The sequence below is a fragment of the Macadamia integrifolia genome, unplaced genomic scaffold, assembly GCF_013358625.1.
Source record: "Macadamia integrifolia cultivar HAES 741 unplaced genomic scaffold, SCU_Mint_v3 scaffold_190A, whole genome shotgun sequence".
NCBI lineage: Eukaryota > Viridiplantae > Streptophyta > Magnoliopsida > Proteales > Proteaceae > Macadamia > Macadamia integrifolia.
Window position 1 is genome coordinate 774350 of NW_024870637.1, and position 22771 is coordinate 797120.

Consider the following 22771-nt stretch of genomic DNA (forward strand, 5'->3'; position numbering starts at 1 on the left):
CCCTCCCTTTTTTGTATCATGTTCTTTAGTTAGTTGTGGCTTGTCTTAGTTCCTACTGGCCTTTGGGCTGGTTTTCTTTTCTTTGTTGGCTTAGGCCTCCCCTCCCCCCCTTTTTCCCTTGTATATTCTTCTCGTTTGGTTATGAATTATTTTATTCATAACAACAACAAACATAACCTTATCCCAACAGAATGGGGTCGGCTACATGGATCCAATGCTGTAAAATAATAGAAAGAAGACTAGAGATTTCGATCATGTTTTTTAAAACATGATCGAAATCTCTAGTCTTCTTGTAATCTTTTATTTTATGGAGCTAGATACACAGGAAAGTTTATTTCAGTTTCTTTCTTTGAGTCAACTTCTCTCCCTCCCTCCCTCCCTCCCCGATTTGTTTCAGACTCTCTCCTCACAGGTGAGTTTCTTTCTTAGTTCTCTTTCCTGCTCTCTCCTTTTTTCGTTATTTCTTGCATGTTTTACTGCTACTCACTCCTTCCAGCTACTAATGGTACTCTGTTCTAGCAGTACCAACAGTCTTCTATATTGGGATTGATCTCCCTCATCCCTTGTCCTTTCTTCTCATATTTTGGGCATGAACTTTCCTACCCTTGGCAACCTTAATCCTAGGATTTCACCATCTACAAACCCTTCTGCTGAGAGAACCAAGTCTGGAATCTCAGCTGGTCATACTCTTCCTGCCAGGTCTTGTTTCAAAATTTTCTTACCAATTCTTGGGCTGAAGAATTGATTGTTTGTTGAGTTGATTTAATAGTCCAGTGAGTTAGGAGTCCTCCTTTGAAATTCCAGATCGAACTGAGCTTGTTTGGAGGAGATTTCTCAACCGAAATCAGAACTGCTTCATTGTCCTCGCCATCCTATCAAGAGGTTGAAGAAGCCTAATTCTGTTATGTACAACTAAGCCCTTACCTTCTAAAATTGATTCTGTTTAACTCCTATCCTTGCTTTAATTTCCAGAAACACCCTCCGCTTCAGTCTTTATTCTTTGAGTTTCTGACACTGTTTGTTCCTTCCTCAAGGGTTCTAACTTTCAAAATAATTACAGAGAATTACCACTGCTTCTTTATAATTGGAATTTTAATACTTTGGGGGGCCCACAGACCCAGAAATAAGGTTTTGGAACCCGGGGTTGCTTTTTTTTTTTTGGATGAATATACTAGTGGGAGGGGGGAAGGAGCAAGCACTACGCCATTGCTGGTGTACGATGTCTTGTATTCCGTCACAGTTTAATCCAGAGGGCACTGGTGTAGCACCTCGCTAGGTAGGATGGCGTTCCCGCTCAAATTTTTTATTTGAGGACAATTGTGCACTTTCCGGATTAGGGTTTTTTCATTATATATTTGTAGCAAGGGTTTCTTTCTCTATAATGCAGGCAATATTGAGAGGTGTGAGGGACGAGCGTTGTAACCCTATTCTCCATTGATAGTGGAGCAGGATCTCATCTCACCGGGGATGTAGGCAATCTTGCAGAACCTCGTAAATCTATGTGCATTGGTTGTTCTTGCTTTTCCATTATCATCTGCATCGTTTTAGGGTTGCGTTTCTACAGCCATCACATCAGGACTCCAAAAGAGGAGGGGTGGGGGGAGCTACAACAAAGAGGGAGACATATTAGGGGGTAAAATGATGAGTGGTGGGGAGACCCCAGCAAGCAACAATACGCATGTTCCTTGGGGTATCTCTGAAAGAACGGATTGAAGGCAACCGAGTTTGAAGCTAACATCAAAGAAGATGGCTTTCCAAATCTTATCATAAGAGTGAGAGTTGGAAATCCATCTACGAAGATCCGCTCAATCCAAAGATGGTTGATTGTGGCACAGAAGGTGAGTTTTCTGGCTGAGTCACAGATGGAGGATCTGCCAAACGTCATGTCGACCCAGATCCATTCTCGGCCTAAGGGGAGAGGGCATCTGCTGGAGGGCCAAAAAGATTTAAAAACCTTTTTCCAGATGGAAGAGGAAAAGGGGCAAGAGAAAAAGAAAAAAGGTGGTCAAATTCTTTAGTGCCTCAGTTGGCCATTCCAACTGAGGCAACAGGAGGGGGAGACTGGAATGTGCTTGGGGATTAGGAAGGACTGGGTGGGGAGACAGTTAGAGATTGTGCGTCAGGCAGTAAAGTTATGGCGGGGGATGTGGCCTTTGAACTAAATGATATTGTGCCAAGGGATGGTAGGGCAAATGGTCCGAGAATGGTTCCAAGCAGAGGCAATAGTAAAAATTCCCAAGGGGGAGGGGAGCCAACAGATCTTGTCAAAAGTTGTCATCTCTCCCACGGTTGCATTAGTTACTGTTGAGATATGTGTCACGACTTGGGAGTTTCTCCTAACCTTTCCAAGTTAAACTAAGGCTCTCTTTGGTATCATTTTTCTTTTTGATTTTTACCTATTTAACAAAAATCATTAATGAAAATCATTTTTTATCAAAACATAAAAATGGTCTACTTGACAAAAATGAGAAATAGTTTGGTATCTCTATGTGCAAAATGGTTTATTGAAGAAATGGGTGAAGAGATTCCCTTCACCCATCTTCCTTATAACTCTCTTTCTCCATTTGGACAAAAGAAGAGGGGGCAAGAGGCTTGGATTTCTAATTACAAATCAAATGACTATTTTACCCCTCCATATTGGGATGTTAAGCACATGCTCATTAACGTTCAGCGCAAAAATCACTAAAAAAATTTTTGGCCAAAACACATAAGTGACTAGATCTCTTATTGGTTTTTGCGTAATATCAATTTTTTTTTAAATAGAAACAAGCTTCATAAATGATACCAAATGCAGCCAAAACTATTTTTGTGAAAAAAAATTAAAAAGAAAAATGATACCAAAGAAGGCCTAAGTTACTTTCTTTTCCTAATTAGAGTATGTTTCTATTTGCTAGTCATCTTGTTGTACAAGGTACTACTTACCTTATTTGGTGTAACTCTTTAGTTCATAAATAGTATAATGGATGGAGGAAGCAATACACAATCAGCTGCCCTCTCTTGCAGTCTCTTCTCTGCTTCCCTCTCAATCTCTTTCTCTCTTCTCTTACTCTCTCAAGTTACTATTTACAGATCTTGGGTTTGTTACATGGTATCAAAGATGTAACCAGTAGCCGTTTTGAGATTTGCTACATTGAAGTGTGTCTGATTTCCTGATCTGCCACTGCTTGAGATGGGTTTTCTTCTATTGCTGAAAACCCTAAACTGATTGGTTCGATCTTGTCAACTTGAAGGTTATTCCGCTGGTTGCTCTGTCTGCTAGTTGTATCGATTGCAGCATACACACACGCTATTTACTTTTGGTTTTATGAGTTTGAACAATCGGATATCCACATTTGAAGACAGTTGCTGGGTTCGCAAGGGAGTACTGGTTTCGTAAGGAACCCATCTCGAGATGGAGTGGTTTCTCCCCTGGTTTTGTAAGGAAGAAGAACTTCTTACCTTTCTCCCTTACTGCTTGGGTGACTGTCTAACTTTGATGTGCCTTTTTTGGTGCTGGTTAGGTATGTAAATCACTTTCTATATCTTTTGTTTTCACATAATTACCCCACTTTCCCTTTTCTTTTCTTTCTTTCCATCAACATCCCTATGTGTCATCATTAATCTTTCCTTCCCCACATTACCTAGTTTTTTTAAGGCAACAAATCTCCTTTTTATTAGTGTTTCCCATATTACCCCCACTTTATGTCACTATACCCTCTTGTCCTTATTTTTTCCTCTTCCAAGTATAATCCTAGTTAATTAATACTAATTCCCTTGTTGTCCCATTGGCTCTTTAACTACCAAACTGACCCCTTGAAAATTCTGGTTATTTACCAGAATCCCATTACTCCATTAATTGGTTATTGCACTTTTGGATGGGCCCATAATTATGGTCAGTGATGGGTTTTAAACCCTAGATTTGCATGACATAATTACATATTTGGCATTTTTGGGCACATAACACTCAATTTTAGGGTCTTGGACCCCTAGATTGCATTAGTTTGGGTTACAGTTTTTTAGAAAATTGGTACTTACATGGAGATAATTTGCTACAGTGCGAGGGAGGTTGGATTTTTTTTTTTTTATGCTCTTTGATTATGGGATCATTTGTACTGCTCTCATCCTTTGAGATGCTAATTATTGGACATTATATGTCCACGTGTAATGCACTAATGCTACACGTGAGGGGAAGATTGGAGTTATTATCTACTCAAATAAAGTTATTATCTACTCAATTGGAGTTATTAGATTATCTATTTTATGCTGCTATTTGGTCCCGGCAACTTGATGCTGCTACTTGCTTACCCCGGCACCTGATGCTACTACTTCATAACCTCGGCACCCTGATACTGCTACTTGATACTTGACACCCTGATGTTGCTACTTGGTCCTCGGCATCCTGATGTTGCTACTTGCTTACCTTGACACCCTGGTGCTACTACTTGGTCTGTGACAACCTTATGTTGCTACTTGGTCCCAGGCAACCTAATGCTACCACTACTTGTCTTACCTACAACCTACCTTCCTTGTGAACAGATTTTGATGCTACTACTACTTGGCTTACCTACTACATGCTTTCCTTGTGAAGAGCCTTTGATGCTGCTCATACTTGATGCTACTACTACTTGTCTTACCTACTACCTGCCTCCTTTGTGAAGAGCCTTTGATGTTGTTGTTGCATTTAATTTTCTATTCTTGTTGGTCCAAGCTAGATATTTTCTTTTGATATATATATATATATATATATACTCCAGCTTGAGGGGGAGTGTTGAGATATGTGTCACAAGGTGAGAATTTCTCCCAACCTTTCCAAATTAGAATAAGTTGCTTAGTTTCCTAACTAGAGTACATTTCTATTTTCTAGTTATCTTGTTGTACAATGTACTACTTACCTTATTTGGTGCAACTCTTTAGTTTATAAATAATACAATGGACGGAGGAAGCAATACACAATCGGCTGCCCTCTCTTGCAATCTCCTCTTCTTTTCTCTGTCTCTTTCTCTCCTCTTACTCTCTCAAGTTACTGGTTACAGATCTTGGGTTTGTTAGAGTTACAATGAAACTGTTAAAGCCTTCAAAAGAAAAAAAAAAACTAAAATGGAAAAAGAAGAGGAAGAGGGAATGCAGTGTCTTACCTGCAACTCTTTAGCAGAAAGGTCGAGCTCTCGACGAACAAGGACTTGGCGAATCACAAAGAAGGTACCAACCCCAAGCAAACCTAATAGTAAAAGCAGGTAAGATAGCTGAATTCCTAATTCAAATAGTTCTCCAGTCTCATAAACCATATTCAATCTTATCTCTGCACTTGAATGAGCTAATTGTGCCGAACTCAACCATGCTGTTGCTCCAGTGGAGAAAGAATACACCCATCTCAGTGGCTTCTTGTCATTTTCAACATCATGGTCAACTGAGTGTGCCCATGAACATTCTGTCACAAGGGGTAAAAACACGAAAAGATTGATTCTTCTTCTACAATAAGGCATTCAAGTGAAAATGCAAGACACTAATTAAACTGTTCTAGAGAGGACCAAAACAATGTTATTGGAGATAAGAGGGTAGAGGACTGGAGGAATACTTGATGTAAAGGTCTCTTTTTTACTGTTTAGAGTATAAATTGTGAGAACCATAAAAATATTTAAGAATTTATAGACCTAATGCACAAAACCACAATAGTGGATTCAGAGACTAGAAAACAAAACAGAGAAAAGAAATTCACGGCCTAGGAACATGGGAAAAATGAGATAATAATCATAAATCCCATCCTTTTAAAGGCTCAACCAAATTCCTTAGGACATGTGCTAAACCATAAATTTTCTGATTGTCATTCGTCGTAGCTTAAAGAAGAAGAAGCATCTGCCCCTTGCATGTCAAGTAACCTCAGGGGTCTCCAAGAGGCTGAGGTCTCTCAGAAGCATGACAAGGTCTTGGAGTGCTCCTGTATTCAAAGTGACTGCTGCAGTCCTATGCACAGAGAGCTGCTCGCTATGCTAGCTAGGAACCTTGAAAGATTTCCTGTGGGAAAGGATCAAAAGATTGACATTTTGCCTGCAAATACACTGGTTGAGACTTGAGACCATTGCCAGCCAACAGAAGCATGTACATTTGTGGGGGGGGATAACAAACTATTTTGTTTGTTGACATGTCCTCCTCACCTCAGTTAATAGCATCATTTTTCATAATACAGACATTCTATTCCTCCCACCCATTATATTCCCTCATGGTACTCTTGTAGGATATTCCAACCTGCCCCCAGCCTGCTCTTTCCCAGTAACTGTTGCAATTCCGTACTCCCCTAAATCTCCTCTCAGCACAGTGGAAACTTACTTGCTTACGCTCAACGAATGTATAAACTTCCTGATAAGCAGCTGTACCCACCAGTTAAGCCCCTTCCATAAAGCCAACTGCTCCAATAGCAACAAGAACTATTAATCTTTGGTAAATCCATTAGCATGTAGATCACTGAGAATTTCATGGCCAAAAGCGAAAGGAAGCATTATGACAATAAGACCCATCTATTTAGCACCCAAAGAATCCCATTAACACAAAATGAGGAAAAATCTGAAGTGAAGGACAATACGTCAGACATAATTCCTGCTTAAACTGACCTCCACAAGAAGCAAGAGCACATCTTTGGCCTTAAGGAGGAGGAAGGGAATCAACCCATCAGTTATCTTCCCTTGCTGCCTGTGAATGCCTCCATTATTCCACCTACGTTAAGCTGTTTCAGTGAACCCACCACAGCAACAATCTAGCAATCACCACAGAAGCTGACTGTAGTAGCAGACATTCAGGTTTTGTCTCATCTGAGCACAAATAGCCATACCTTCTCCAAGTCACCAGCAAACTGTAAACTTAAGCATACACTATAGCAACTTTTTAAAAAGACTGAACCAGGAATTCCAAATGCATATCTGCAGATTCATCAACCCTTGGGAATCCAAAACAATGAGGATCTATGCCTGCTTGAGTTCTCTAGGGCACTGAGAAATAATGCTTTTACATGGTACAGTAGTTTGGAACCTGGTTCCCTTCAAAACTAGCAAGATGTGGTTTACAATTCCTCACCAGCTTGTCCCTTGTAGAAGGCCATGTATAGACACTGAATTTTGTCCCCTTAGAGGGCCCTCCAGACGGAGACTCTAGAAGCATAAAACTAATGAGTAATACTATGAAATTATGGGAGAACGTAACTGAAGCCCGTTTGAGAAGAGAGACTCATATCTCGGATAACCAATTTGGTTTCATACCAGGTAGATCCACGACAAAGGCTATTTACAACTTACTGAGGAGGATCGTGGCAAGTTATAAAGCTCACAAGAAGGATTTCCACATGGTCATTATTAACCCAGAAAAAGCATATGGCAGAGTTCCCCAGAGATTTAAACCGACATGTCCTAGTAAAGAGAGGGTTGTCGAGTACATATGTAGATATAATTAAGGACATGTATGATGGTGTGGTGAGTCTGGTGACTAGTGTGAAATCTGTGGGAGGTCAAGGCAATATATTGCCAATTATGATTGGGTTACATCAGGGATCGGTCTTAAGCCCCTATTTGTTTGCACTTATTATGGATGAGTTAACCAAAAGCATTCTAGATGAGGTTCCCTAGTGTATGCTCTTTGCTGATGATATTGTTTTAGTGGATGAGACTAAAGCAGCGATTAACACTAAGTTGGAACTATGGAGATCAACCTTGGAAACAAGAGGTTTTAAGATTAGTAGGTCAAAGACAAAGTATGTGAAGTGTAACTAGCCACCCTATGATGGATAATGAAATTATGAAAATTGAGGAGACTGATTCCACAAGGAGACTATTTTAGATATATGGGGTCAACCATATAAAGAAGGTGACATAGAGGATGATGTTTCATAGAAAACTAAAGTGAGATGGATGAAGTGAAGAGGTGCATCCGGAGTATTATGTGATCGGCATATTCCTTTCAAGCTTAAGGGAAAATTATATAGAACTGTTGAGCAACCACTAGATTTATGGGGCAGAATGTTGGGCAGCTAAGAGAAGCTATGTGGCATATAGATGAGGATGTTAAGATGGATGTGCGGCAAAACTAGGAAGGATAAAGTAAGAAATGAGCATATTATATCTGATTCGGGAGTTGCCTCGATTAATGAAAAGCTTTGAGAAAGTTGTTTTAGGTGGCACAGTCATATTCAACAGAGGCCTGGGGCCCCAGTAAGGGGGAGTGATCTGATTTTGATTGAAGGAACTAAAAGACCTAGGGGTGGGCCTAAAACAACCACCAAAGAAGTAGTGTTGAATGACATGCACATAGTCTAGGGCTTGTCCCAAGTATGACCTTAGACAAAACTGATTGGAGGGACCTATGTAGCCAACCCCATTTAGCTAAGTTTTTCCTATTCTGCAAGTTTGTGCTTCTTCCCTTTTAACGCTCATTTGACTCTCCTTTCTCTTATTTTGTTTTTGCAAGGATCCATGTAGCCAACCCCATAAGTTGGGATAAGACTAAGTTTGTTGTTTTTGTTGTGGTAGAGGGCCCTTTAGACGATGATGAATTAAGCCCGACAATGCTCTCAAAGGTTGTACAGCGAAAGATGACAGTGTTGCCCCTGAGGTGAATTGAGTGCCCAAACCTTATCATAATTGTTCAAAAGTTCTGGGATATGTCTGTTTTATCATATTTAGCCTGAATCTAGCCTTTGGTGCGAAGATGAGACATTTTTCCATCCTTTCATCAAAATTACTGTTTTGCAAGTCCCCCACTTTGGGCACAACTTTGACTATGTTTCCAGAAGAATTTGTGGCTGATCTCTGCATCATTAGATAGTACCCAAAGAGACCTTTCCAAATTCCAACAACGTGTGGTTTCATCCAAATCCGACAATCGGATCTTCAAAAATCGCCGCTGAGGTGAATTGAGTGCCCAAACCTTATCATAATTGTTCAAAAGTTCTGGGATATGTCTGTTTTATCATATTTAGCCTGAATCTAGCCTTTGTTGTGAAGACAAGACATTTTTCCATCCTTTCATCAAAATTACTGTTTTGCGAGTCCCCCACTTTGGGCGCAACTTTGACTATGTTTCCAGAAGAATTTACAGATGATCTCTGCATCATTGGATAGTAATCGGAGAGACGTTTCCAAAACATATGGTTTCATCCAAATCCGACATTAGGATCTTCAAAAATCGCCACCCAAAAACTAACCAATAAAGCAACAAAATCTGACAAATCATGGTTTTTCCCATCCAACCAAGGCCTAGCATGTGGCAAGACCCTTGGTGGTGCTGCCAAACCCTCTTGGTGGTGCCACCTTTGGTTAAATTACCAAAATGCCCCTCCCTGAAAAAACCTTTAAATAAGGTTGCCATTTATTTCAAAATAGGATTTTTCAGGTTTCAAGATTTGAAAATTCCAAAAGAAATCCCAGAGTAAAGAGAAAAATATAGGAAAAACCCTAGAAGACCCCAGGCCGCAAATTCTGCTGCAATTGTAACAAGAGCATCAGAACTCTACAAGACCGAGTCTGGAGCCACATTTCAGCCAAAACAGGTATTCTCTCTCTACCCTTTTAATGTATTTAATTAGCCTATTTAATTTAGATTATTCAGTTAAATATGGCATAGTGTACATACTTTCTCAAGTTTTTCCCACAATACCCTTTTAATACAGTTGTAATGCCAAATTTTATGTAAATATTTAAAATATACTTTTTTACATCGTTAGGCTACCAAAATGAATTTCTGATAAATCTAAATTTGCCATTCCCTGTTGGCCAATCCAAGCCCCCCAAAAAGGAATCGTTTCCTATAAGAGTCCGATTGATACCCAATCAGTGTTAGCTTCGTGCTAGCAGTAAGAAAATCCTTACCCAGGGTGGTCATAGATCAGCGACTTATGCACCTTACTAAACCAAGCAACTCCAAAGTGTGCTAGTGCACCAGAACAACAAAGTCAGCTTTTTGTACCCAATTATTAGTAAGTTGATCTATGAGCACCATTGCGTATTAGTGATCTAAGACCAACCTTTTCTTGCTACTAATCTATGACCACTCTCCAGTGGTGGTCGAGTTGATTTACTACTGGTGCCCATGTTGAGTTTTGGTTTGAGTGTTGGGGCTCATCCGTTACTTGTTTGCCCATGGTGTTTCTTCTTTTCTGCGCTCTAGAGCAAAGTTGTCAAGGCGTAACCAAAGCAGTTTGTCTTAGGCCTAGGCGACTGTCGCCTTATTACACTATTTGTCGCCTTATATTTTGGCACTTATTTATGTAACATAACATTTAAGTAAATGTTTTTATATTTTTTTATTTCATTTATTTCAAATATTATTCATAAATAAGCAAATACACATATTTGTATCCAATAAAAACAGTTTAAAAATCGAATTCTAATGGATAAAAAGTCAACCTCCCAGTCCAATAACAACAACTAGATTTTTGGTTGTAGGGGCGATTTTCAACTTTCAAATGTTTGGATTTTTCTTGATTCTGAAAAATTTATAAATTTTATCATGGTAAAAAATTGCTAAAAACCAAAAGTCCAACAAAATGATCTTTTCTTTTGATGTCCATAAAATTATCTTCATTTAGGTGATTTTAACAGCATCCGCGTAGTTTAAAATAAGTTTGAATGGAACATAACTTTGTCATCACAGCTCAGATTTAAGTAATCTTAGACTTCTTGGAAAGCTAATTTGGTGCTATACCTAATACAAAAAGTCTTATATAAAATAAAATCTTTGACCAGTCAAACTTATTACAGAACAAGAGCATTTCTCTAAATATTGATTTTTAATGACTTAATATTGATTTTTGATGATTTGATGTGGCTTAATGTTGATTTTTTATTATACACGATATATGTAGCATACTAAATAATGTTAGAAAATAGGGAAAATAAAAAATAAAACTTGGTCGCCTTGTTCGCCTTAAAGCAGGCGATTGTCGCCTAAGCGCTTAGGCAGCCCTCTAACGCCTTAATTAGCCTTGTCGCCATGTCAACTATGCTCTAGAATTTGTTGGGTGGAAGCAGACGGCAAGGCTTGCATTGGTTTCCATCTACCAAGAATAAATGTTTCAAACACCCAAAATATTCAAACAAGTTTCCTGAACTACATACGAACTAATCCCTACAAAGGGTATGTGCCTAGCTTGGCAACGTTATGTCCAAGTTCGGTCTCTGACATGTATATAAGTTTATTTTTTCCCATATTTCTTGTATATTATGTGTATATTAGTTCTAAAGGCTTTCACATGCTTTATCTGCATTCCAACCTAGCAACCTAGATTAGGTTAGATTCATTGTTTTACCATGCATGCTGGTGTACAGCCATACAGGACTAGCTAATAGGACTAGTAAGCTTAGGAATGGCCAATAAATAGAAGGAGACCATCCTCCAGCCAAGTGGACTAGGTGCCTAACACCTTTCCAGCCCGAAACCTTGGATCTACCAAGAGATCTAGGTAGACCAAAGCCTTATCCATTGGAGTTCTTTCTCTCCCCAGAAAGGGGAGACATTTGTGGCTCCTAGACCCTTGTCTAGGTGGCGACTCCCAAGAGAAACTTTCCCCTCTCTTTCAACAAGAAATTGAGGGATGATACCTCGAAGGTGTGTTTTTCCTATATACCTACAGTGGGGACTCTATTGGGGATCCCATAATCAAGAATCTTGTTTTAGACCATTACATGTATTTATGCTTGAATAGTAGTTATTACATTTGTTTGTAAATAGTTGCATCATGTCATCGTGTTCGAAGTGAAATCACTCGACAAGGGTGCTCCATGTTGCGCCTTAGCCCTCAAGCACATCATATTAATCACACTCTGTGTTCGGCTGATCCCTGCTTATGCCACCAACAATGCACAGTCCCAATAACCAGTGATGTAGTGAAATCACACCCATTGATCTCGTACTTATTAGGCATCGAATGCCAATCAATCGACAAAGGTGCCCCTGGAAATGCTCTAAAAGGCACTATACTCCCGATAAGGACATGCTCCATACTTGGCCCGATTGAGGTTATATACACAAAGTCACAACATGTGACTCCCAGAAATAGGCATGTACACATCAATTCCTAGTCAAAGGTGAACCTCATGTCTTACAGCTCTTTAGTTGCACATATCATATATTGGAAATAGATAAAAGCAACTAGGCTCTTGCCACAATACTAACAATTTGTTGAGACCAGGATAGGAACTATGTTCACTTCAGTTCTATCAGGCTTAGTACTGTTAATCTTTGAGTTGAAACTCAGTGAACCTCGGTATTGGTGTCATAATACTCAATCTGGTTTGGTATTTCCACGTTGACATCTGGCACCAGCAAGCCCTAACTCACAAAATTTTCAAAGACTAGTCCGATACAGAATAGAGTTAACTATGCTATTATTCCGACCAAAAATTCTTTGAGATTGAATAAGGGATCTGTTAATCTAGTTTTTTCCTAAGCTAGCAGGACATTTTGTATTAACTCCAAGCCCATCTTCACACATCAAAGGTAGAGTGTGAACTTCTCCAATACAAAATAGAGTTAACTTTGTTCTTATTCCAGCCGAAAATTCTCTGACATCGTATAAGGGATCTGTTAATGTACTTTTTCCCGAAACTAGCAAGACATTACGTAATATGTTATACCCATACCCTAAATTTCCTCTTTGTGACCACAGATGAGGCACAGGAGGATACCAGTACCAATGGATACTGGGTAGTAGTTGTCTTTTGCCGAAAAGGGAAGGATGACCCCACCTATACCTGCTACTCATGCTCCAAGAATTGAAAGGGTTTCAGAACACAGAAAAGGAGGTCATTATAAGCCCTTAGACCTTAAAGGGAATTGCTCGAGCCCTAATAGCAAAATATACTAAAAAGGGGGCCCACACACTGAAAACACCTTGAGAAGGCCCCATTCATCCAATGCGTTTAGTTCCACACAAAGGGGACCAATTCAGCCTACACCAGCTGATGGTCACCGGCTGGCCTACATCAGCCAGTGGGCATCCACCGATGAGTGTATGGCCAAGAACAGGTTAAATTGCCATCAGTCCGTAAATGTTGGGACAACCTGTTTGGGAGTTAATTAATGTGTCAGGGCACCCCGAGGTGGGCCCGTTAGCACCAAATTACGATTTAAACCAGTAATGAGTGAAAACCCATTATTGTCCCAAACAGCCCTTAGGCAACTGAAGTGGTTATAAATAGAAACCCTTGCCTATTCATTTCTCTACCTACCAAGTTAGAGCAAGCAAAAGAGAAGAAGAAGAAGAGCAAGGGAGGAGGAAGAAGGAAGGAGCAAGGAAGGGACCCTACCAAGCTAAGTCCCATTCTCTCTACCCCGCTCTACACACTTGTCTCTCTCTCTCATTTCTATTCTCCACTAAGCCAAGTGGGGAACCCCAACCAATTTCTCCCTACCCACCTACAAAGACTACAAATTTGGGAGGGGAAAATGGTGTAAAGGATCTATCCTAGCAAGATTAATGGCTCACTTTGAAGATATGGACCTACCCCATAGAAATCCCCATCTCAAATCCCCAATTTGGGCAACCCAAACCCTGGAGACGGAGCAATTGCCCAAATTACCCAAAATCCCTTCTCCCAACCTAACCCCATGTTGGGAGATGAAATTACACATGTGCATTGAGGGTTTACGGTGATCTTAGGTAGGGTTGGTGGCCATTACATGAACCCCAACCGTAATCCCCACAATGTAGGTTAACCTAGACTTGTAAAATGGGAAATTGAGTACATCTTGTGACCCTATGTTAGCTAATCCACTAATACCACTAAACCTAAGCTAAGTGAAGTGTGTGAGTGTTCCCGACATATAAACCAACCCCATAATCACAAATCCTAACTTGTAAGCAATTCAAAGGGAGGTAAAATAGGAATGGAATTGGGATAGACAACCCCCATAGAACCACACACACATGTATACACTAAAAAGGACCCAGCCAACCCGTAGGCCAAATCTGGGTAGAGAAGCAAGAAAATGCTCCACCGGCCGACGGTCACCAGCGGATGCGCACCAGTCGGTGAACCCTGTAGAGAAAATTAGGATTTTTCCCCCCATTCGGTTTCATCAGCCGGTGAACTCACCGGCCTATGCACTCTAATTGGTGGGCATCAACCGGTGAACCACTTACACATTGGCTTCTGGATTCTTTTTTACTAGCCATTTGACCTACGGCAAGACCCTTCCTCTGCTTGACTGATGACCTAAAAACCCTATGTATCCTAGGAGTTGAGCCGGTTAGCAGCGGGACAAAGCAACACGAGGCTATCGACTTCCCACAATCAATCGAGACTCGAGGTGAGTGGGTTTTTGTGTGTTTTACGGAATGTTTATAACATGTTCATGGATGCGTATGGTCATTTGCATTGCATTAGATACCCTATCATTGTTATGGATGTTGAATATACATATTAATATTTTGTGCGTGTGTGTGTGGATGAGATGCAGGGTAGCCGAAGGTTGGGTTCCGGCACTGCATGCCCAGGGTATGTGTGTGTGTTGTGGAGATTGGGATGTAGGGTAGCCAAAGGTTTGGTTCTGGCAATACATGCCCATGGTGTGAATGTGGGATACAGGGTAGCCGCAGGTTGGGTTCCAACACTGTATGCCCACAAGGTGTGTAAATATGACTGTGATGTGGCATGTATCATGATGGATTTCATTGGACTAGGATAACCACCCTAGTGCTACAACCCTTGCCAATAGGGGTTTATGTATTGGCTAATCCTTTCGTGGTCCAAGGTTGGGGGAATTTTCGATGACCAAGGTGGTAGGGATGCCGGCGTCGTGACAAAACCCTACTCCGAAAGTTTGGTTCCAGGGTAGTGGTATACCCTTCATGTTGATGTGTGATTCGATATAGTGGTATTATGGGGGATTATCAATAGGGGCTTACCGGGTTCTGTAGTAGCCACATAGGGACCGGTATGCTCCTGACTCCCAACTAGTTTGTATCATTGGGGACCGATAACCTACATTCACGACTAAGGATACCACCTATGTTGCAGTAGCACTAACACCCACCGTGGACTTAGAATCTGTTGGTTAGGCTTGTTTGCTAATGAACCAGATCATGACATTGTATCCATCTAATTGTATTCATATTGGTGTGGTTGAGCATTGATACTCGGTTTTAATTCATATATTGTTATGATTGCCTGTGTGTCCACCCCCCACTAGGCTTCGTGGAAGCTTACCTTATTTGTTGCACCATTTTTAGATGGTGATCCATGGAACCATCCCAAGGCCGTGGCCGAGGAGCTGTAAAAAATTACCCATTTTGGCCATTTTATGACTGTATCAGTGTGTATCGGTCGATACATACCGATACACACCGATACATACCGAAACGTACATTTCACTTCAATTTTGAATTTTCCATAGAGTATCGGTACGTATCGGTGAGTATCGGTGCGTATCAGTGGTGTATCGGTGAGTATCGTAAGATACATATCGATACAAAAGGGTTTTAAAAATTTCATGTATAGTATCGGGAAGGGCCGATACGGATACGTATCGGACGATACGGACCGATACTTTAAACCATGCATGTAGATGTCTTCATCCCCGTACCTCATAAGAGGTACAAACCCGCACCTATTTGGTGAGTCCCTCATCTTCAACAGTGAGTAATATTAATCAAGTCCAAACAGGACTCAAACTTTTCTGTAGTAACTGGCTTGGTAAACATATCTGTAGGATTGAGATCTGTATGAATTTTTCTCAAGTGAATACTGCCTTCTGACACAAGCTCCCTGATCTTGTGAAATCTCACATCAATATGCTTTGTCCTTGCATAAAACACTTGATTCTTTGCAAGATGTATGGCACTCTGACTGTCACAATGTAACACTATACCTCCTTGCTCCAACCCCAACTCACGAACCAATCCAACCAACCAAACTCCTTCCTTGGCAGCCTCAATTGCCGCCATGAACTCTGCCTGTATAGTGGACAATGCAATTGTAGACTAAAGCATCGCCCTCCATAATATAAGTCCACCAGCCAATGTAAATACATACCCTGTAGTAGACCTCCTCTTGTTAAAATCACCAGTATAGTCGGAATCAACATAACCTGCCAATTCTGTGGAACTTCCCTTGCCATTGAACATAACACCTACATCTTTAGTCTTGCTCAAATATCTGGAGATCCACTTAATTGCATTCCAATGCTCCTTCCCTGGATTACTCATGTATCTGCTAACAACACTGACTGCATGAGACAAATCCGGCTTGCTACAAACCATAGCATAGATAAGACTCCCAACTGCGCTAGTATAAGAGACCTGAGACATCTGCTCCACCTCATGTGTTGTAGGGCATTCCCTTTCAGATAACTTAAAGTGGCTAGCTAACGGAGTGCTAACCGGCTTAGCCTTTTCCATATTGAAACGCTTTAGCACCTTTTCAATATACTTCTTCTGAGTTACCCAAAGTTTAGCCGCATTTCTATCTCTAAGGATTTCCATGCCAAGGATCTTCTTAGCAGCACCAAGATCCTTCATCTCAAATTCAGCACTCAACAAAGACTTCAAAGAGACTATATCATGTTTGTTCTTTGTAGCAATGAGCATATCATCAACATAAAGCATCAACAAAATAATGGAATTATCACTTAGCACTTTATAATAAACACAACTATCATACTCACTTCTCGTGTAGCCAATCTTCATCATGTGGGAATCAAAGCGTTTGTACCACTGCCTAGGAGATTGCTTAAGACCATAAAGCGACCTCTTAAGTAGACAAACATGATCTTCCTTTCCCTGCACCTTGAAACCTTCAGGCTGCTCCATGTAAATCTGTTCTTCCAAGTCACCATGAAGAAATGCAGTCTTCACATCAAGCTGTTCATGCTCCAAATCATACATGGCCACCAAAGCAAGTAGTACCCTGATTGAAGTGTGTTTCACCACTTGAAAGAATATTTCATTGTAGTCTATCCCCTCCTTCTGTGCATAGCCCTTGGCTAGAAGTCTGGCCTTATACCTTTCACGCTCCTTCTCAGATGCTGCCTCTTTCTTACGAAAGATCCATTTACACCAAATGATTTTTCTTTTTTTGGATTTTTCCACAATCTCCGAAGTCTTATTCTTCTGCAGAGACTCCATTTCCTCCATTATAGCTGCCATCCATTTATCATGTTGTGCATCACTCAAAGCATCATGGTAGGAAGATGGATCACCTGTACCTACAGTGAGGGCATAGGCAACCACGTCCTCAAACCCGTATCTCACAGGTGCTTTGTGAGTACGCTTCCCTTTATTCTTTGCTATAGTATAGGGAACTTCTACTGCTTCCCGTTGTCCTAGTAAGTCACTGGATGACTAATTTTCTCTTATTGTTTCTGACTCACCTAACTCCACCTGCACAGTAGAACCTTCATTATTTTCACCAACTGTTTGTGAATTGCATTTTGACTTCACCATATGAGACTCATCAAACCCAACGTCCTTGTTAACCATAACTTTCTGTGAACTTGGATCCCACAACTTGAATCCCTTTACGCCTTTCTTAAAACCAAAAAAAATGCACTACTTAGACTTTGAGTCTAACTTGGAACGTTGCTCACTCTCAACATGTGCATAGGCTGGACAACCAAATATTTTTAAAATAGAATAATCTACTGGTTTTCCTGTCCATACCTCTTCAAAAATTTTACAATCAATCGCCTTTGATGGAGACCTGTTGATGAGGAAACATGCCATATTCACTGCTTCTGCCCAAAATCTCTTGCTCAACCCTGCATTCAGCCTCATACTCCGAGCTCTTTCTAGAAGTATTCTGTTCATCCTTTCAGCTACACTATTTTATTATGGTGTCTTTGGAACTGTGGAGTGACGTGTAATCCCTTTAGCTTTACACAATTCTAGAAACGTCTTGTACGTGTACTCCCCTCCATTATCTGTTCTCAAGTACTTAATTTTCTTTCCTGTCTTCCTTTCTACCTCAGCCTTCCATTCCTTAAATTTAGTGAACACCTCACTTTTATGGTTCATGAAGTAGATCCAGACTTTCCTTGAGTAATCATCAACAAAGGTCACGAAGTATTCTGCCCCACCTTTAGATTTTGTTGTTGAAGGACCCCATACATCGCTGTGTACATAATCAAGCATCCCTTTACTCTTATGTTTTGCAGTTTTGAAACTAACTTTGCACTGCTTCCCGAACACACAATACTTGCAGAAGTTCAGTTTACAAGTTTTCACTCCCTTCAACAGTTTTCTTTTATGAAGCTCCATCAATCCTCTTCCTCCCATATGCTCTAACCGCATATGCCACAGATATGTATCATCTGTATCAAATCCTGCATCTGTAGTCACGGATACTCCACCTGCAACAGTGCTCCCTATGAGTCTGTATAGGTTCTTGTTAATTGTCCCTTCATGACGACCATAACACCCTTAATAACTTTGAGAACTCCACCTTCTGCTATGTACTTGCAGCCATTTGAGTCAAATGCCCCCAAAGATACTAAGTTTTTCCTTAATTCTGGTACATGTCTCACATCTGTTAAAGTTCTTACTATCTAATCAAACATCTTGATTTTGATAGTGCCTATCCCAATGGTCTTGCCTATAACATCATTCCCCATTAGGACAGACCCACCATTATATGGTTGATATGTATCAAACCAATCCTTATGTGGACACATGTGATATGAACATCCAGAATCTAAAATCCAAGAATCAGAAGATTGATTCTTACCTGATGATATAGAGAGTACATCTCCATCATCTCCATCTGAACTGTCAACCATGCTAGCTTCCTCAGATGCCTTATCTACACCTTTCTTCTTCAAGTCCGTCTTCCTCTTCAAGCACTCTCACTTCAGATGACCTTCCTTCTTGCAATAGTAACAAGAAACCTTTGTCTTTGCCCCTTTTGATTTCGATCTACTCTTCCCAGATCCCTTTTAATTTGATCTCCCTCTTTCCTGCTCCTTGTCACCTCCAAAAAGACCTTCTCCTTGAGATTTCGTACTACTGGCCTTATTCTTTGTATCATTGGACATGAGGATAGCTGCGACTTCATCCATCTCAAAGGTCTCCTTCCCGTATAAGAGAGTCGTTACCAGGTGATCATATGATTCTGGGAGCAATGACAGTAACAGTAACGCCTTATCTTCATCCTCGATCTTAACCTCTAGATTTGTAAGTTTACTTACGATCTGATTGAACATGTTAAGATGCTCTAATAGATCCGTACCTTCCTCCATCTGTAGAGAATACAATTGCTTTTTCATAAACAACTTGTTCGTTAAGGACTTCGTCATGTAGATGCTTTCAAGTTTTGCCCATAACTGCGATGCAAATTCGATACCCACAACAAATTGTAGGGCATCATCAGAAAGATTCAATCAAATAGCACTTACCGCTTTTTCCTCCATCTCCTCCCAATCTTCGTTAGTAATTTTTGCAAGTTTCTTCAACTTCCTCAACAGCGTTTTCGCCAAACCCTATTGTATCAAAAGATCCTTCATCCTTTGACGCCAGAGAGTGAAATTGTTCTTCCCATTGAACCGCTCGATATCATACTTGACATTCGATCCGTTCCTTGCCATCGTGATAGTAAACCCTAGAAAACGGAAACCTAGAGCTCTGATATCAATTTGTAGAAACGCAACCCTAAAACGATGCAGAAGATAATGGAAAAACAAGAACAAGCAATGCACACAGGTTTACAAGGTTCGGCAAGATTGCCTACGTCCCCGGTGAGATGAGATCCTACTTCACTATCAATGGAGAATAGGGTTACAGTGCTCGTCCCTCACACCTCTCAGTATTGTTTGCGTTACAGAGAAAGAAACCTTCGCTACAAATATATAGCGAAAAACCCTAATCCGGAAAGTACACAATTGCCCTCAAATAAAAAATTCAAGCGGGGGCTTGCGCCCCCCTTACAACCCCCACGGCCCGCTAACCGGCTAACGGGACCTCTGTCCTGCCTGTCAAGGTGCTGCACCAATACTCCCTAGATTAAACTCTGAAGGAATACAAGACATCGTACACCAACACCATCGCACGTTCCTTAAATTAGGAGACATCCATTTGGTACAACAATGGTTTCTGGTCACGATTTATCCCGCTTATGAAGGTACGTTTCCGCCTCAAACAGAGTATCTGTCACCTGCATAGGATCATGACACAACCCGTATGACCAAGATTAGCCCAGTTCCACTCCCACCAACTTCTCCATACCAAGCCAAAGCATCAGTCACTCCCCCTCCTACTTCTCTCAACCTCCCTAAGCCAAATCCCACAAAGAACTCAGAAGAACAGTTTCCAGCTAGTATTGCCATGGACAAGACAGGAGCAGAGCAGAGCATCGGGGCAGCCCAAAGTGACCTTTGAATAAATCAATTGCAGGCCGAAATGTCCCAAATAAAGTAGGCAATGGCCCAACTCCTTCAATTTGCCAAGGCTCAAGCCAAAACCAATGTAACACTGCCCATGGATGACCTGACCAGGCCAGCCCTACTACACTTGAGGGGGGCCCAGCTACGTGAAAGGAAAATGAAAATGAAAGATCCACCAGAGACTGAAAATGAAAGGAAAACGAGGGAGAAACTCAAGAAATTGGAGCATGACTTCAGAAGCAACAAGGGAATAGAAGGCCAGATGGTAGATACATAAGGGATGTGTTTTTCCCTGAGGTTAGGATCCCATGAGAGTTTAAATGGCAGGTCTCATAAATTCAATGGGACCGATGATTTTTTAGAACACATCATAAGACTTACGTGAACCTGATGAAAATACGAGGCTACTCTGATGAACAAATAGGGCAGGCATTTCAGTTCACACTCTCAAAATCATCCCTTCATTGGCTTATGTAACTAGACCCCTCCCAAGCCCTTACTCAGGGAGATATTATAGTCAAGGTGTTCACTAAGAAATACTCATACAACACGGAAGTTGACGTGACCCATCAAGAGTTGGAGACCTTCTCCAGGATCTTGACGTGACCCGTCAAGAGTTGGAGACCTTCTCCAGGATCTTGACGTGACCCGTCGAGAGTTGGAGACCTTAAGGAAAAGATCCTAGAGAAGGTTTTTATAATTTTTGTACGGTACAGAGATACCACTAAAAAGATATGGAATCGTCCTTCAGAGCAAGAGCAAGTGGACATGATCATCCGGAATCGTCTGCCTAAGTATAACAAACTTTGTACTTTTTTAGGCATTCAGCAAATCCAATCCTTCGATTCCCACATTGATGCCAGCAGAATAATTGTGGATAAGCCATATCAAGATGGACAAAGCCAGGCTATTGGCCCTTCCCAGGGAGCAAGTGGGAGCCACCTCCGTTAAGAGGCAAGAAGAAATCGATGACTAATTAAGGGTCATAGTCCGGAGGTGAATATAGTGGATTCGAGTCACAATCCTGCCACCTCCTATTCTGCAGTACCTCCAACAAGGCAAGTAGCAGCTTCAACTCCCCTTGTAATGCAAGAGAATTCGCTGCCGCAGCAGAAAGTTCTGAGGCAGAGGCGACAATTCACAAATCTAGGGATGACCATGACTATTGTGCACACTAAACTGCAGAAGGCAGGACTCATAGGCTTTGTCCCTCCACAAGCGGTCCCAAGTCCCCTACCATTCCAACATGAACAAGATCAGTAATGTCAGTACCATGCACAAAGGGGAACCCCACTTCTGCTACTTGCATGGCTCTCAGGCATGCCATACAAGACCTGTTAGATACTGGGAAATTTGATTTGAAACCCAAGCAACAGCAGCTGAATGTGACTACCAATCCTTTTCCTGCACATGCTTCGATCAACATGTTGCAGGGGGAATTCTTCAGAAACAGATCCCACCTCCTTCACCAGATCAGTTGCGTTCCCGTTTCCTAGAAAGAAGAAACATCTGGATGCGCCGTCTATAAGGCTTTACTCAACCCTCTACCCAAGGTTTCTAGGAACGCATGTCCTCATTAAAAAGAGTGTAACTTGACTGAAGCCGATGCACAACAGCCTCTAGAAATTAAGCAAGAGAACATACAGGAAGAATTTACATGTCATTCAAATGATGAAGAGCAATCATGGGGAGAAGTAGACCTGAAGAATTGGTATAAGTATGGAGATCCTGATTAAAACGAACTCATCACCGTAGAGCTCCCAGTGCCCGGCTTTGATTATGACAAAATACCTACACCACCCCATCATCCCCCAAGTACTCCGGGGGCAGCTTTATCTGGTATACCTACACCATCCTACCATCCAAGTCCACAATCATCATCCTACTACCCAACCTCCCGAGGGGTTGCCCTACCCAATGTACTTACACCCATGCCAATTAGTTTTCAGGCTCCCACTAGATCACTTTCACCATCCTATCATCCAAGCACCCCATCACCAGCCTCATCAACCCAATCAGTAGCCATGATTCACTTCAGGAATGAGCAAGGAGATTCTTCAGAGATAGATCCTACTTCACTCATCCGGCCAGTTCCAGTACCCCACCTGAGCCCAAAGGCAGTTTTAAGAATTGAGGTTAGGCTTGTGTGGCAGCTTAACGGCATTTTCACCTTTCCTCAAAGATTTGTGTCAATATCTACATTCTCATAGGAAGAATGTTTAAGCAAGAGATGAAAACATAGCAAACTTGCCATTTCATGGAACAGGCTTCCATGCCAGAAAGAGAGAGGCAGACAGATTGTTAGTCTGCATGCAATGTGCACAGACTTAACTGTAATGGTAAGGTCTGAGAAGGTAGGCAGAATGCTTTAGGTAGTAGAACGGACAAGTTGGGCTTCCTATATGATACCATACAGAGCCTCGGGCGACACGTGTCCTTG

The 22771-nt window shown here is 41.2% G+C and overlaps 1 protein-coding gene across 3 annotated transcripts in view; it reads right to left on the reverse strand.

The window, feature by feature from the left end:
* Positions 1-22771, reverse strand: part of LOC122071163 (tetratricopeptide repeat domain-containing protein PYG7, chloroplastic) — a 75706-nt gene that overhangs the window by 30737 nt on the left and 22198 nt on the right. For all 3 annotated transcript variants that reach the window (XM_042635474.1, XM_042635472.1, XM_042635473.1), the window contains exon 2: positions 5115-5407. In XM_042635474.1, coding sequence (XP_042491408.1) covers positions 5115-5407 — 293 coding nt within the window. The remainder of the gene's footprint in view (positions 1-5114; positions 5408-22771) is intronic.